Consider the following 17,868-nt stretch of genomic DNA (forward strand, 5'->3'; position numbering starts at 1 on the left):
GATGTATTTCGAAGAGAATCTTGAGTGACCGTTACTTCTTTTTTTGATGTGGTCCATGGATATATCACTAGAACCCTTCATTTCCGCATAGGCTATAACAGAAAAGAACATAGAAAGATGGTTGAATAATGTAGAAAGACAAACATGGGACCATATTTTTCAAGGTGTGGTAAAAATAAGACCTGTTACCCTCAACTAACATGACTCAGTTTAAAATGTACCTCATTTAAATAACTAATATTATTAAGATTATTATATATTCTTACCTTTTTGCAAAATGTTTTAAATGCATCGTGTCCCAAAGGTCAATATGAACAATGGACTACGTTCAGTAAATTATCTGAACCCTGTGAGATCCTTATGTAAACATCTGCAGAAGCAACAAGTTAGAAGCTAGGGAACAGCAACCAAAAGGAAATGTATTGCTCAACTTTCAGTCTGTTGCTTCCAATAAAAAGCCAAAACACTGCATTGTAAAATATGGGTGATAGGGATGAAATAAGGAGATAGCGATTATGAGACCCCCCTGTATGTTTTTCAAGTGAATAACATATCTGGCAAGCTGGCTTTAGCGAATTGAGAATCCTCATCTATTTGCATATTTAAACTGTGATTATGAACTAGTCAGAGTTATTAGACTTTGAGAAATTGGCTTCATGATTGTATAAAACTCTACCATGCTTATATATGAAAAGTGAGCAAATTAGTCATCTCTTCAACTGTTATCTATAGACAGAATGGGGTCTCGCCCCTTCCTACCTGCTTTGTCAGATATAAAAAAAGCTACAAAGAAGGTGTGATGCTCCCCTCAAGTGATAGAGGCATCTTCTGAATTAATTTTCTTCTACGTTTAAATCTTGCTATTTGAACCATCCCCAAAGCATATTATAAAGTGGAACAACCCTCTCATCCAAACGAGCACAGAATTAGAGAGAAAAGATGAAATATGCTGACATGTGTTACATGCATTGTAATTAACCTTAGCGCAGGGTGGTCCATTTACTTGCAATGTTGAAATACTCACCATAGACAGATAATTAGGGGCCAAACTAATAATAAGTCCATATGGATTGTTAAATATATTGAGGCTACTCTCAAAGTTAGGTTAGCTTTTTTATTTTAATATTTCTTCAATTCTGCAAGACATTTCATAGGTGGCTCTGCAGGTGGAACCTTAAGAAATGAAATTATAGAGGAACTTTAGTTGTTAAGATTATAAATATATATAATTTTTTACTGCTGTTATCACACACCAAGGACCTTATTTATCATAGTATTGCATCACTTTTGCACTATGCAACTGGGTGCAAAAGCAATGCAACCTGTAAAAGCAATTTATCAAGTGATGCGAGACCACCTTGCATGTCCTTGAGTGATTCGATAAATCCAGAGTAAGGCAATGCAGTACAAAACACTCCGTTGCATTACTCTCCCCCAGGGAGGTGTTCCATGGGTGGTGTGTGGAAGTTCCCACACACAATCCATGGATTTTGACGCAATCCCAGATTTACCAAAAGTGGTAGACCTGGGATTTTGCCAAAACTGCTACGACTCAACAGGTGAGGCGTAATGAGGAGAAACATGGAGGTCTCTTGCTAAATCCTTTTGTAGCTGCTGCCTGAGCTTACCTTGCCTCGCCGGACCAGTCCGTGGGGACTGCAATTTTGCCCTTGCTGTCACGCACCTCCCGCAACCAAGCTAGTGCAGACGCGGGTGCCGGGGACTACAATTCCCAGCGTCCCACTGTCAGCGCCTGTCAGAGGCCGGAAGAGGCTGGGCTGGGCCACCCCTCCAACATCGACATTTGAACTCTACGTAAGCTTGTGTTACTGGACTTGGGTAGAAGGGGGTGCTTATGTCTGTTCAAGGGATTGTGTTTGAATACTAAATTGATCACTTCCATTCCTAATTGTTTAGAATCTATTCCTCCTGGGCATTAGTAAGGTCACGCGTAAAGGGAGGGCGGGGGCGGGAGTGGTAGGGACCTTCGATGCCTTTCTTACTCGGGCTGAATCCGTGTTAATACACAAGATACAGCTAACCGAACAGAGGCTTTCATTGGACCCTTTATGTTTATCAACAGGGCAATTCCCTGTACTAGAGCCAACTGCTACCCCAATCTCATGTCCCCAACCATCATCAGTGACAGTAGGTAGCCCACAGCTAGGCTCTCCTAATTTACCCCTTGTGGATAGCTTATCCTCTTCACCTTCAGCTACACCTACCAATATGCTTACTAGGTAGCAAAAATCAACACTTGCCCCACGAGGAAATGCTCAAGTAAAGAAAAGGAATAGTGTGCAGTGCCTCCAAAACCAGCCTTCAGGCCTCAAAGCAGGCTAAGAACAAGAGCATGGAATTAAGGAGGGAAGGGATCCCAGCTCCAGCCGCCGAGGCTGACAACATCAAGGCGGGTGCAGCTAGTGTAGATCCTACCCCACCGGGGCTCCAACAATTAAACTCCGTTGAGGCTCAATCTTTCTTAAAAGGATGGAAGCTAAGTTGCTAGCCCTGATTTATCCCCTTCTGTCCAGATTAGCTGCAATAGACCAGAGATTAACCAAAAGAGAGCAGAATATAACTAAAGTTCCACCCCCCCACTCTGGGAGCAGCCAGCCCGAAGTTATAGGTGCCAGTCAGGCAGAAAGCACATCTTCGTCACTACGACACATCGCGGCTTGACCCCTCCCTTCCATAGCGATCCCCCCGAAACCCCCTGCATTACTTATACGACTGCATAACGGTCCATTGACATGAAAGGAAGGGCCAAAGGGCCCGGTAGGGAGACTACAGGGTCAGGGTGGGGACATGTTGACGAATGTTTTTCTCCATCTTCCACCCAAGGCTACACCCTAATTATAGTACTGGCCAACATCCCGAGACTTCAATCCCGAGAAGAGGAACATTGGTCCTCACTTAAGAATAAGGCCCCTCACTTCTTGAACTCCAGGACTGGGCTTGGGAACCATCTTTTCATAGAGTTCAAGACGGTTAGAAGGGTCGCTTGGGTTGGTCAATATGAAAAAGGCCTGGTCGGGGACTGTGTAGTCTTGACCTTCGGGTCTCCGAGCTTGGTCCGGTGGGATGTATGACGTTACAACGCATGCTTTTACCACGCATGCCTTTACAACGCGGTTTTTACAATGCATGCCTTTACAACGCATAGTGCTTTGGGGTGCTGGATAGTGAATAGTTTAATTTACTATTCCAGCTCCAGTCCCCGTGGATAGTAGGGAAGGTGTTGGATAGTAAATTAAACCTATTCCCTATCCTAGAGCGCCCCCCAGCGCAATGCGTTGTAATGGTTTGCGTTGTAAAAGTTGCGTCGTAAAGGCACTGCGTGGTAAAAGTTGCGTTGTAAAGGATGTTTACCGGTCCGGTGTATCTTAGAACGGGCAGCCTCTTTTAAGGTATGTAAAGAGGTTATTAATGTCCTTCCGCTGGGTCACTTCTACCAATTGAGCACAAACTTCAGAGGGGTGACACAAAGGATACCTATAATTGTGCAGTCCCGACCTCCAACAGATATGAGGCACTTAGTTCGCTGGAGGAAAACGATTGACTGGGTTCCAAATTTGACTCCCCTACTCCTGTGGATCCCGCCACCAGGGACACGGAAGACCATGTGTTTAAATTGAATATTTAGAGCCAAGGGGGTCCTCCTTCAGCAATAAACAATGTCTCAGAGGGTTTAAATACTCGGGAAGACAGATTTGGGGAAGATGATAGCTCTACTGAGACACACCCAAATGAAGTGAGCCTATTGGCGGGTGTAACTGATCCCTGTGTAGTGTCCTGTGACAATTGGTTACACCCATGCATTAAATTCAGCACTAGGTTTTAAAAATTTGCTGTGGTTTCCTCGAATATTGTCGGGCTAAAGAATAAATTACTATCACTAGACTGGCTATCCTTTATCGAAACCAATGAAGTTCTGGTATTTCAAGAAACATGGTCAGTGGAACCCAAGTTTAGACAATGCTACTTACATTTTTTTTAAAGCTGCTAGTGCTGGTCAAAGGGGGAGACCGATGGGGGGACTAACTATTTGGGTGAGAAAGAATGATAGGTACAAAGTCCAGCAGCTGGACACCATTAGTAACAATATTTTATTAATCAAAATTAAAATTTCTGATGTTGAGGACCTCTTACTTTTAATGTCTATGCCAGAGGGAATCCTGGAGGGAAAGCCTCTGGCATTGTTTCCCTTCTTGATTCCTATCTCAATCAGTATAAAGGAGGGGGAACCATCCTAGTTGCTGTGGATTTCAAGTGTTCTTTTGAACCACTAGACACGAACAATGTAGACCTTGACCTTGAGCAGGACCTTCAATGGGATATTCCACAACTAACATTAACCCCCATTAAAAAATGGACAGAAGCTGCTTTTCAGCTAAAAGTATTATGTCTGGAGCATGGGTTACGGGCTGTAAATGGATGGGAAAAATCTGATAAGCAGGGCTCTCCTACTTACAGCAACAGGTTGCGAAGTAGTCATATAGACGACATACTCAATAAGGAACATTGGGGCATATAATCAAGGGGGTTTATCTCCGCTTTTTTGGCTTTAAAAGCCAAGAAAGCGGAGATAAAATGATCTCCCTATTACCTAGCTGTCGCTAACACCAGTTAGCGACAGCTAGTAGGAGATAGCGACCATATTGGGCCCCGCTTTGCATGTCAGTGATATTTATCACTAATGACATGCAAAGTGGGCGTGCCAAGATGTTAGAGACTGAAAACAGTCGCTAACATCGCTATCTCCTATTACCAACTTTTGGAGATATTCGCGCTAAGCGCGAATATCTCCAAAAGCTAACACCTGCCCTGAGCAGTTCTTAGCCATGTTATCCAATGGGAGGTGGATAACATGGCTAAGAGCATTAGCTCGGTAATGCATGAATACCGCAGATTTTTCAGCGATATTCATGCTTTGCGGCGATTTTTATCGCATTTGCGATAAACCTTGGTAATACCAAGGTTTATTTGCGGTAAAAATTGCCGCAGCTCAGCGGTAAATTTTTGTCTCTAACCAAGCAATAGCGATAATTATCGCTATTGCTTGGTAAAATGCCCCATTGGTCCTTCCTCTACTTCCCACTCTGCAACTCTGGGCAATAGCTTGCTTAATCTCCACAACGGCACCAACAGCGCTAGGATGCCTGGCTTCACCTTGGGGGTGCCCAGGAGTGGGCACTTCACAGAGAACGGCCAGGAAGGGTTCCACAGCGGTATGTGTACAGCGCCTTGAGACCCCTTCAGGGGTGATTTGTGCGCTATATAAGCACTACATTTACTTTTTATTTTTTACATGGTTGTTGTGGAAAGGGTGGAATCTTTTCTTCATAATGAGTGGCTTGAGCTTGTTTAATTGCAGCCTTATATTTTCCAATGGCTATCCTATATTCCTGTTTCTTAGCTACAGAGAAATCTTTCCTCCATATCCTCGTTAGACGTTTGCATTTTTGTTTTACCGCCCGCAGCTCAGGAGAGGAGATTACTTTTTATTTAATATTCTTTATTTAATTATGTAAATTGTGCTTTTAATGTTTTTTATGTCAATTTTATGGGCAGGTTGTGGGATTATAGGGGTAAAGGGTGATAAGTAATTTACTTTTACTTAACTAATAATTTGTTGTTAATTGTAATTTTATATTCATAAATTATTTGATAATTAATTATGTTAATTTTGAAATTAATTTTGGAGGTGTGGGTTGTGGAGCTTAGAGAGGTAAAGGGTAGGTGGATGTAAAATAAGTTACATTTTTTAAGAATTAGAGGCCAATTCATAGGTGTAAGGCCTCCAGATGGTGGCCGAGGGAGCACCTATGTTGCACCCCTGTTGATCCATGCACCCGGTGGCAAGCAACATAAGGTGCCTGCCACAGAATGCAGGGATGAAGTACACCTCATTTCTTTACAATGAGAGCATGCATTCTGATCAGAAAGAATGCCCCCATTGTAAAGAATAGGTGTGGTTGAATCCTAATTTCAGGTTTGGGACCTCCAACAGGAAGTTGGTCGGTTCAAGTTCCAGATCAATGTACGGATGGACGTAGGTCCGTCCGACATTGAAATCGGCCCTTAAGTTGTTAAATACTTTTCATTACTTAATTGACAATTATTAAATGTAATAGTGTCATTTAAAAAGAAAAGTTTTTAGCTGTGGGTTGTGGGTTTTGTAGGGTTATGGGGTGGAAGTAAATACATTTTAAGTAATCAATAATATTTTTTTTTAATTAATAATAAATATTGATTTGATAATTATGTTAATTAAAAGAATTATCTGTTAAATTGTATGAGTGTGTTGTGTGTGTTGTGGGGGTATATTGTTCAAAATACATCAGTTACTGAAAGTACATGAATTATAATTAATTCATAATTATTATTTAATTAAAATCTGTTGATACATATTTATATTAATAGTGTAAAAACATTTTTTTAAATTTACGTTTTAGGTGCAGGTTGTGAGTGTTTGGGGGTTATAAGGTGGGAAGTAACTAAATGTATATAATAAATATTTGTGGGGTAACAAATAATTTCAAAATGAAAATATTTATTGGTATGAAAATTATTTATGTATTTTATGAATTATAATATTTGAAGGTATTTATGTTATGTATTTAACATTGTAATATGTTTTCATTTAAAAAAATTGTATTAATAAATATATTTGTATTTTTAGCAACATATTTATATTTTTCTTAATTTACTTTGTTTTTAAAATAATATTACTTGTTCAAGATATTTTGCTTGATAGTTGTTGGATTTGATACTTGTTTGCCTACTGTTGTACTGACTGAAATGAGAATAGTAAATATTTCCCCTGACTGGCTGAAATGAGTATATTAATATTACCTATTCACAATCAAACACTTTCACTACTGTTGTAATTACTGGACAGGGAGTGGTCAATAATAACCGGGCAGCAGCAAGAAATGTAAGCAGACGAATTGACAGCTTTGACAATTTGTCTGTTTACATTTCCGCCCTTTGCTGGCTGCTGCTTCACAGCCTCAAGTGCGCATGAGTCAACAAACGCACAGGCTGAGTGCACGCAAGTCCCCAGGAATCTTGTCAAGGACTGTCTTGGCGAGGGTGAATGACACTGTGACATTAGTCAGCTCTTATGGTAGCCCGGGAGAGTCATCTGCTTGGATATTTAAATCAGAAGACAACATAACTCGGTCGGCCACATCCAGGTCGACATAATTAGTATTGTCTGTACTATAGAGGGATTGAAAATCAGTAACCCAGTGCTTAGGTAAGGTTTTAGTTTCAGGTCTAAACATAGAGGTTTTCTGTCACGACTAAGCACATGCCAAAATGTTGCCTGGTTCTTATTCCGAATAGCATATAGGACATCCCCCTATATTGAAGATGTCTTGGCATCTTTAAGGGGCCCTTTATATCTACCCTATCTGCCTGAATTTGGATTGAGGGCCACTTTTAATACTTTGGAACTGAAGGGTTTATGCTTCTCTACACTCTTTATTAAACCAATAATGCTTGTGGGATTATGTCTCAATGTTGTTTTGGTAAAGCAGGTGTTCCTCAGTATCTCAAATCAATCATCATGGAATTTCAAAACATCAAGAATCTGGTCCCCTTTTGATCTAACCAGGTGGGGCCTCGGCACAAGAGCCAAAGTGTTATAGAAATACGAAAGTGGCAGAAGATGGGTTGATTTTGGTTGGGGTAGGGCCCTGTTAGCCTTGGACAGCAACCCACCCACTTGTTGAGGACTCCAGAAATTCACTACAACACAGTCCCCCTGAAACATTTTTGTGTGGCCCCACCCGCCCATTCCCTCGAACAGTTAAGATAAAACTAACAGGTCAATCAGGGCGTACTGGCAAAAATTAAGCTTGTTATTCAGACAATGCGCAGCTTATTTCTCATTTCAGCGGTTGTCTCACCAGTCCTCAAAGGTAACACAGGAACATTAGCCAAAACGACCACATAGGGACATGAAATAGGCGGGATATGTAATGTAGAGGGCCTGTCGCTAAAAGGTAGTCCAACAGGCACCGACTCCCAATTGCTGTTCACTGCCGAAGTGTAGCGTCCCTTCTCTTGCCATCCTTGGTGACCTAAAGTCCATCACTGGGACTAGGCCTTCTGATTGGGGAAGGACGGTCACCCAGACCAGAGGTAGAAAGAGTGCTAATGCTACTGGAAACTGCGTCAGTGGAATGGAGGGTAGCATTTTCAGACTTTCGCTGCTCCGAAGTGGCACCCACTCCTATCCCTTTGATGTAAAAATCTTTTGAGTCCACAAGGCGCCTCAAGTTTAGCCCAATAGAGGACAGTTGGGAGATAACCAGTTCCAGTTTACCTTTCAAAATAGCCTAAAATGTAATCTTCAGTGAGATACTTAAAACCCCCACATCATTCAAATCATGTTTGGATGGAATCCAAGCACCAAGTCATAGTCTGTCTGGCTCGGTTTCCCTGTACCGTCAGCGGACCTCCTCCTATGTTTTATCACCGGGCTGGAGCTTGGAAATCCACCAGGCGCCCGGATTAGCAGGATTGTGTTTGAGGGGAGTTCGGAGGACAAGTAGGGCCTCACAGGGCTAGACTGGTCAACTGACTCTGACAACTCGCTCCTAGTCAGTAGCTTAAGATTCTTTCTGCACAGTAGGGGACCATCCCCCGACAGAGAAAATATGAGCTCATACAGCTCTATCTTTTTTAGAGACTACCACTACCGACCAGGCCAGAAAATCATTGATAGTAGAGACTTGGGTAAGCACCGGGGAAGGTAACAGTTTGGCTGGGGAAGCCTTTCTTATCCCCTTGAATCAAGCAATAACTTGTGGAGTAGCAAAATGTTCCCAAATGTTAGTTTAGTGAATCTAGAACAGCAAATTACCTGCCTTTGCCCGGAGCCCGAAAACAAACCAAGGGGTTGGCCCAACCCAGCCTCTTCAAGTCGATAACTGGCAGAAGATGAGCCTGCCATTGGTCTGGGCGAGGCCCACGCTGCAGGAAGTAATCTGAGCTTTTGAAGCAGTACTGACTCCTTTTCCTGCCAAACACTAGTGCCTTCTGGTGCGCCGGAATCTGCGGCAGATGGTCTCCTTAGTGCTGCATAGGCATTGCGTGCCCTGCGGATAATCGTCAATGCTTATCAAGTGCTGCAGGTTACTCCCCCTCTCAAAAACAAGCACCTTCTGGTGGGTTGGTATCTGGATCAGAGAGTCCCTTTAGTGCTGCATAGGTGCCCTCTAATTCAAACACCTATATCTGACTCTTGGGACCTCTTCTACAGCCTAAGGTACTGCAGTCAGCATTTTTAAAACTCTAACTGCAGCCTTTCAAAAAAGAGAGGACATTTGAATGCCACATTTGGAGGAGGATCTTTGTGCACTTTCTGTTTATTTACATCGCATGTCTTTGGTGGGTGCAGAATATGAAAACAGTAATTAGTAGGGCTAAGTGTGCAACATGAAAAAAATATTCCAAAGCCCATATGTCTAGCTTGTATTTTCAGTTACAAGCCGAACCTACTGACCTTGTCAAGTCTTGTCAGTGCTTGTTTTTAAGTAAGTCATAATGCCATTGCCAATTTTTAAGCACTAATCCTTATTGCATCACTTTATGTCTTGGTTGCACTGCAAAGTGTATTTTTCCAAAAAGTTCATTGTTGTTGATATCTAATCAAAAAAATAAAATAGGACAAACAAAAGGGGTAAAACTGAGGCCTAGGGCAAGACGAAAACTTGCAGTTTCGTGGATGGAATACTCTGTCACAAATATGACAGATATCCTGTCTTCAGTAATAGAAGTGCATTATATCCTAAGGCACTGTAATACGGCTGATAGGACATTCATTGTGCTTGTAATGGAGTATCTAAGCCACACAACTCTAAATCAGGCATTATCATTTGAAGATGAAGTATAAGAACATCTGCGGCAGGCTCACTCAAACTGTTGGTGGTTTAGAAATGGCTTCCTCCTCCACCATCAGTTGATGGATCTGCACTATTTACATCACCACAAACTGATGTAACAAGCTTATCCGTGGTGCTCCTAATGATTACAGAATCTAAACCTCTCTGGCAAAGGGTATACTCTAACCTATTTAAACCTCACATGATATCAAATAATAATCCCTAAAGGAAACATTAATCACAATAGATGATTTGTGTAATTTGAACTGTGCCATAAAACCACGATAAATAAAGAGATTACTAATGAAATGTAAAATGTTTCAATGTAATGAAAATCCTAATCATTATAAGATTGTGCATTTTTTTCCAGAAAATTTTAGAAATTAGGAAAGCCTTACCGATTGCCCAGATAATATTTGCAGACAAAAGGAAATACATAAGTAGTCAGAGGGTAATCATTCCAGGTCACATGTCCTATTGGAAAGGAAAAATATATGTTATTGAAATTGCAACCAAAACCATTAAAAGGTCTGCATGGATACTTGCATTCATTTACAGAATTATTCTGAACATGCTATATATTTTTGTGTATACAAATGTACTATTTTTTTTAATGGCTTCACCTTTGTTTTGTGCTGGTATAGAAATTGTTGTTGTTCAATGTAGACACGAACAAGAGGTTGCTATTTTCATGTCTGCTTTTGTATAATGCTTGTGCGGATGGCTTATCATCATCGGGTTTGTGTAGGCATCTTTTGAAACAGGGGTTGTGTATATATGTCGGAGATGGGTAAGGGGAGTTTGGGGGCAGCCGAGCCCTGTGAGGTCTGCTCCCTGGCAGTTTGGAAGGGGGAGGGGTGGCCAGCAGCAGCCATTTTTGTAAGGTTTTTGGGCTACGTTGGGAATGGCCCAAACGTAGCCCAACTCATTTTGATAGCCCACAGGCTATAAGGGGTTATCCCTCCATCTCCCAGCCACCATTTTATGTTTTGGTGACCTGGGGCCAGATGTGGGTCACCAAATACCGGTCGGTAACGGCCGATTTCGGCCGTTACTGACCGGTATTTGGTGATTTAGATGTAGGGGGGCAAAATTTTACAGAAACGGTAAATTTACCGATTCGGTAAATTTACCGATTCTGTAAAATACCGATTTGGTAAATTTACTGAACCGGTAAATCAATATGTAGGTGGCACTACAAACAGTGCCACAGGCCCCTAAGAATTTCTTATTTACCATGTAATACTATTGATGTCTAAAACCCGAAACCCTCAGCAGTCAAAGTGAAGTGGGTCCTGTCCAGCGGAGCACTTTGAGCCCTAGCATTCAGTGGCAAAAAGGATCGAGACACAAGAGGACATTGGAGCCAGGAGATCACCTTTGGCCAAGCGCCGACAGCACATCACCGCCGCCAGTCGCGCCGCCGCTCCGGGACTTCAGTTCTCGGGAGCCTTTGCGGCGGCGCGTTCCCTGACGCGTTACACGCGACAGGAGGGGCTTCAAAGGAAGCGAGCCCTCGGCGGAGCGGGGGGTCCTGTCCAGCAGAGCACTTTGAGCCCTAGCATTCAGTGGCAAAAAGGATCGAGACACAAGAGGACATTGGAGCCAGGAGATCACCTTTGGCCAAGCGCCGACAGCACATCACCGCCGCCAGTCGCGCCGCTGCTCCGGGACTTCAGTTCCCGGGAGCCTTTGCGGCGGCGCGTTCCCTGACGCTTAACACGCGACAGGAGGGGCTTCAAAGGAAGCGAGCCCTCGGCGGAGCGGGGGGTCCTGTCCAGCGGAGCACTTTGAGCCCTAGCATTCAGTGGCAAAAAGGATCGAGACACAAGAGGACATTGGAGCCAGGAGATCACCTTTGGCCAAGCGCCGACAGCACATCACCGCCGCCAGTCGCGCCGCCGCTCCGGGTCTTCAGTTCCCGGGAGCCTTTGCGGCGGCGCGTTCCCTGACGCGTTACACGCGACAGGAGGGGCTTCAAAGGAAGCGAGCCCTCCGCGTCGCGGGACGCGAGAGGGACGCCCGAGGCGAAGCCCGGGCAAAGGGCGGGCCCTCTGTGGCCCTCAGAGGCCAGAGGAGGCTGGGCTGGCCAACAAACCTTGGTCGGGTATATATAGCTCCTTATTGCTATTACTTCTAGGATACACGGGTTATGTCCTGCCGTGAAACTAGAAGTATGGCCGCTGCAGGAGCTAAAAAACTTACTGGGACTATGGACGATTTCATCACCCGCACTCATGCGTTAATCGACGAGGGAATAATACTAATGGATAGGAGAGTCTCCCAAGACCTGGCCATGGCCAAGCGCTCCTCCCTGGGCCTTATTGCACAGGCACAGACACCTAACATTGATTCTCGGTCAGATATACAGGCCCTAGTACATAGTTCTGGAGAGACTGGGGATCTTGATGCTTCAAACACTGTACAGGATCTGGAGGCTTCACCTAACCTCAATATCTTAACAGAGAGTGGAGCGCAACAAAGCGAGTCAAACACCTCTAACACCATATCCGCTACAAAAGAAAGGGGCCGGATAGAAGGGGCAATCCCCAAGCAGAAACATAAGGTCAATAAACCACCCATTCCTAAAGGAAAGAAGGTTCAAATTCCCCCTAACCTCCCTAACATGGATAAATTGCCAGCAGTTTTACCCAGTTCCACAGAGGTACCGCATTCCATCAAGATTGGTCTACCCCTGAGCCTTCCAGATGACACTATTATTGACCAAAGTCTGGAAGAAATTTTGGAGCTGAGTGGGGAAGTGGGTAATTTAGTAAAATCACCACCACAGGAGGGGAACGGTTCAAGCATAAATAACACCACTATTTTTAATATGCTAAAAGAATTGCTGGAACCCATAGAGGCTAGATTACGCTGCCTGGAAACTGTCCTAAAAAACATACATAAGGATATAAGTGCTCCTAGCTTCACCTTAAACAATAAAACCGCCCAGGCTACCAACCCACCCAAAACGGCCAAGCCTCCGGTGGTTGTTAACAGAACGTTGGAGACCAATAACGTGGCGCCCAAGAAACCTAGTAACACCCCAAACCAGGCTGGCACCAAAACAAAGCCCTCTGTAGCGGATCAAATTAAGAAAACAGATCTAACCCAGATACCAACTAAAAATAACTCAACCCCTCAGGCTACATCCAGTGATTGCTTATCTCAGCCTCTAAATCTTGATGCACCCGACAGAGCCAAGGGCATGGCCCGCAGAAACATTCAACTCCCCCCTGATGCCTGTCCCTATGTGGTCATTCTTACTCGTGTTACTGAAATCCCTCCATCAGAAGTAGAATCGTACCAGGCACTTAAAAACAAAGTATGTCACTGGCTATCCAGAAAATATCCCCTTCCGCCAAACATACCGAGTAATATCCTAATGATAGAGAGAGCTCCGTGGGTAGGAGGCAACAGAAAAAACCTTCCAGGGGACTGCGTTGTGGTCACATTTGAGAATACGGAGGTTGTAGATTTTATCTGTAGCAGTGGAGCCCCTAGATATCAGGCGAGCACGGTGACTGCTAGACCTCTTTCGTACTTCTATCTCCCACAAAATCAAGCTGATAATCGATGGAGCTGGTTAAAAGGACCACATGACCGCAAACCCAGACAGAGATTTAACTTCCCCTGGGATACACAACCCCTTGGTTGGGAGGAGGGGTGGGATGCGGGATGGAACTTGGCAAGGAGCAGAAGAGGCAGACCGCGGCAAGGCGGTCCTTTTCTTGGCCCACATCTCATCCAACCTTATCATTACCACCAGCCTTCAAATGGTCCAGACAATCCCTTGCACTTCCCAATAGCAAATCGCTTCGAATGCCTGTCAACCACAGACTGGGTTGACTGACATACACAGGGCTCCCCAATGGGACGGAGTTATCAGACTATTTCCATTCAACTTTGCAAGGATGTTGCCATGGAGGACTTGATTAAAGTAAACTTATCTCCTACATCTGATAAAGGCTCGGTGGAGGGCGAGTGCCGGGGAGCTCCTACCCCCCCTAACGCAGATTCACCACTATGCAAACTTCTTACCTGGAATGTGGCGGGTTTAAACGCAAAGGCTCTAGACCCCATATGGCAAGGGTTCGTAAAACAATATGACATCCTGGGAATCCAAGAAACATGGGACACCACCACAAGTTTTTCATTGGATGGTTTTTGCAGTTTTTCTACTCCAGCAGTACCAGGAGCAAGAGGGAGAGCAAAGGGTGGCCTACTCACATTGAGTTCTCTGGAACTGGTAGGGGTTTTCAAAAAATTAGATACCGCACCCACTAACACGTTAGTTGTGGAGTGGACCCTACCTGATTCAAAAATGTTTTTGCTTATTAATTTTTATAATTCCAAGGAGATCTCCTGTGCGAATTAACATTTGACCTCATTGTTAGACTTCCTGTCAGTCTATAGGCATGATTGCATTTCTGTCCCAGAGATGGTAATCCTGGGTGATTTTAACATTCACCCCTGTGAGGGAGATTGCTATAACGATAGATATGGGGGCTTACCGACCGAAGGCATTCCCCATTTCGAACACACAAATGAGGGTGAGTGTCTTGAGACTTTCCTCGCAAACTTAAACCTATTTGAATTTGATCAAGGCAAAAATGAGCCTAGAGCCCCAACCTTTGTTGGGAAAGACGCCAACACCGTCATAGACTATATTTTTGTATCAACCGGGGTCCTGGCAAAGGCATGCGAGTATAGGGTTGTTACTGCTAGTTTCAGTGATCATCATCCTGTCCTCCTAATGCTGGACCTAGACTGTTTCCGGACCTGTAGACTGACAGGTGTGGCAGCTCCAAAGGATTTGACGACTAAGGACCAGGGAAGGCGCCTAAAATGGGAGATGATTGTCCCTGATCAATTCTTCCAATTAGTAGCCCAATAGTCTGAGGCTAACATGGCAGTGTGCTTAGATCCAACCACCCTGGGCTCCGATGTAGTGGCTGCATATGAGGAGATTTGTGCAAGGATCTCTAAGAACTTGGAGCTAAGGTCAGGCGCACAAAGGAACAAGAAGATTTACAAATGGTTCAATAAGGAATGTTTGCAAAAACACAGTGCCCTGCTGAAAGCACTAAAACAAAAACCCAGAGACAGGCTCTTAGTGGCTAATTTAAGGAAGGAATATAAAATTGCAGTTATTAATCGCAAAACCCAAATTAAGGAGGAAGTAGGGATAGTTTACTATCCACTGATGTTTTGAGAGACAGCAAAAAGTTTTGAGCCACCGTGAACCAGCCCTTTTTTTCTGAGGACTGGAAAACTGATATGGACTGTGTGATCGAAGATGATAGATGGCTAGGCCACTTCAAACAGATTTATGAATCCACAGCACCTACTTCACCAGCCAGTGCCTATGATTTATCCAACTTGGTTATGGAGTTTAACATCACGGAGGTTGAAAGGGCGATTAAAGACACAAGCAAACACAAGGCTCCGGGACCTGATGGGGTCCCTGCAGATCTCTACATCCAGTATACACAATTTTGGTCAAAAATATTAACCAATGTTTTCAATGCGATACCTGCAGCTGGCTTCCCTTCCTCCTGGTCCACCTCTATTATTGTGCCTATTTTTAAGAAAGGGAACAGGGGGGACCCTGCCTGCTACAGGCCAATCTCCCTGCTGGACTCTGCCGTTAAGATCCTGGGCAGAGTCATTCTGCAAAGACTGGGGGATTGGCTGGAGGAGAGCGGGATCCTTTCGGATTTACAGTATGGTTTCAGAGCACATAGAGGACTATGGACCAATGTTTAAACCTTCACCTTATTATTAGTAAATACACCGTGGTGAAGGGGGGGCTTCTTTATTTGGGATTTATGGATTTATCTTCTGCTTTTGATTTGGTCAACCGTTCAAAACTGTGGATTATTTTGCGTGATCTGGGTTTGGACACTACTTTGGTTAATTTTTTGCACGACCTCCATCAAAATTTGTCTGCCTCTGTTAGGGTAACAAGGGAAGGAAGATGCACAGCGAAGTTTAGGTCAGGGAGAGGGGTCAGACAAGGCTGCATTCTGGCCCCTCTCCTTTTCACACTGTACATCAACTCCTTGGGGAAATCTCTGAACTCAGCCACCATCGGCATGCCGCGTATGGGGGGGCTACCTATTCCGGTCCTCCTATAGGCGGACGATGCTGTCCTTATAGCTCGGACTGGTACAGGCCTGCAAAGACTATTAGATCACTTTGGTGGTTTTATGGAAGCCCTGGATCTAAAGATTAACACTGCTAAATCTCATGTTATGGTTACTGGCTCACGAAAGAAAAACATGAAGATTAGGTCCTTTAGCTGTAACAGCTCGCCAATTTCGAGGGTTCCCCTCTTTTGTTATTTGGGCGTCACTTTCGACGAGAAAGGAACTTGGGGCGCCCAATTGAAACTAAAGGAGAACGGAGTTACCAGATCCACCACAGCCCTTTTGCATTTCTCCAAAAGATTGGGGTCGAGACCTATGGAAGCCATGACTCGTATTTACAGAGCCAAATGTGTGGCAATTGCATCCTATGGGGCGGACATTTGGGGCTACGTCTCAGCCCCAGGCATCCAAATTGCAGAAAACTATTTTATACGAGCCTTGTTATCACTCCCGAAATCATCTCCCACATATTCAATCCATAATGAAATAGGCTTGGGACATGTCACTGATCTCTTAAAAATGTCCCAACTGTTATGCTGGATTAAAACCTGGACAAACGAGGAGATCACATTGAATCATTGCATCCTCAAAGATTGTATGTCTCTGGATAAAGCAGACAGTATACCGTGGCTGGCGTATGTTAGAGCGGCATGCGCGAGGCTAGGGTGCCCGGATATGTACTCTCTTCCACAAAACCTTAAAAAAGAGGATGTAAAGTGGGTCAAGCAGCATCTTCGAAATATGTTGGAGTGTGACAGGGAAACGGTTGAACTTTGTAAGCCAATGGTAAGATCACTTTTCCAACTTTCTTCGTCCATGGCTATGGAACCTTATCTAAAATATGTAACCGAACCTTATCATCGTTTCCTACTTATAAGGTTCAGGTTCAACCTGATACATCTTGTGCTTGGCTCGTATACAAAGTGGGGTACTCCAGAAAACTCCCCACCCTGCACCTGCGATTGTTTTTCCACACAGGACACTCTGCACCTAGTCATGCTTTGTGAACATTATTTGGTGGCTCATAAAAAATTTCTTGTCCCTATCCTGAAAGACTTGAACTTTGTTCAGGTACGGCCGGCTCTATTATACCTACAGATGCTGAATTCGGTACAGGTCACATATGGTGTAGCTTGTTTTTTGGTAGCAGCCTCTAGACAAAATAAATCAAGAACTGCCCCAATAATCAACCACCAAACCTGACACTTGCAAAAATTCGGTGGGAATGTTCTTAATATACTGAAATGGGTACTCCCTATATCTATCTATTCTTTTTTAAACTTGTTTTTGTAAAGCCTTTTTTAACATGTTTTTTATCCAGGACTAGCAATCAACCTTTATATTTGTCTAATTGTATTTTAACTTGGGTTTATGAACTATGTATTGCTTTTATGGTTTTAATTAACCGAATAAAGTTCTTTGACTGACTGACTGACTATTGCATGGTAAATAACGAATTCCTGTGTACATGCACATCTGTGCATGTACACCAGTGCCATGTGGCACACAGATATGCCCTAAGGGCATGTCTGTGTGTCACATGGCACACACGCCTGAATCAGGGTTGCAACAGGGTGTCAAAGTGACACCCTGTCCCCCTTGTCAATTCGGTAATTGGCCCATAGGAATCAATGGCAATTACCGAATCGGTAAATACCGATTCGGTAAAATTACCGAATTATTGGTAAATACTGATTCGGTAATTACTGAATTCTACAGATTCGGTAAATTAATCGGTAAAAATACCTACATAGCATTTACCGATTTGTAAATACCGAATAGGTAAAATTCGGTATTTACGAATCGGTAAATGCCAT

General features: G+C 43.7%; 1 protein-coding gene across 1 annotated transcript in view; it reads right to left on the bottom strand.

Annotated features, from left to right (window-relative positions):
* The window catches only part of LOC147734876 (alpha-N-acetylgalactosamine-specific lectin-like), a 124,130-nt gene that overhangs the window by 11,064 nt on the left and 95,198 nt on the right, over positions 1–17,868 (bottom strand). The window contains exon 6 of the mRNA XM_086952519.1: positions 10,298–10,373. Within this exon, the coding sequence (XP_086808645.1) occupies positions 10,298–10,373 (76 nt within the window). The remainder of the gene's footprint in view (positions 1–10,297; positions 10,374–17,868) is intronic.

The sequence above is a fragment of the Lissotriton vulgaris genome, chromosome 1_2, assembly GCF_964263255.1.
Source record: "Lissotriton vulgaris chromosome 1_2, aLisVul1.2, whole genome shotgun sequence".
NCBI lineage: Eukaryota > Metazoa > Chordata > Amphibia > Caudata > Salamandridae > Lissotriton > Lissotriton vulgaris.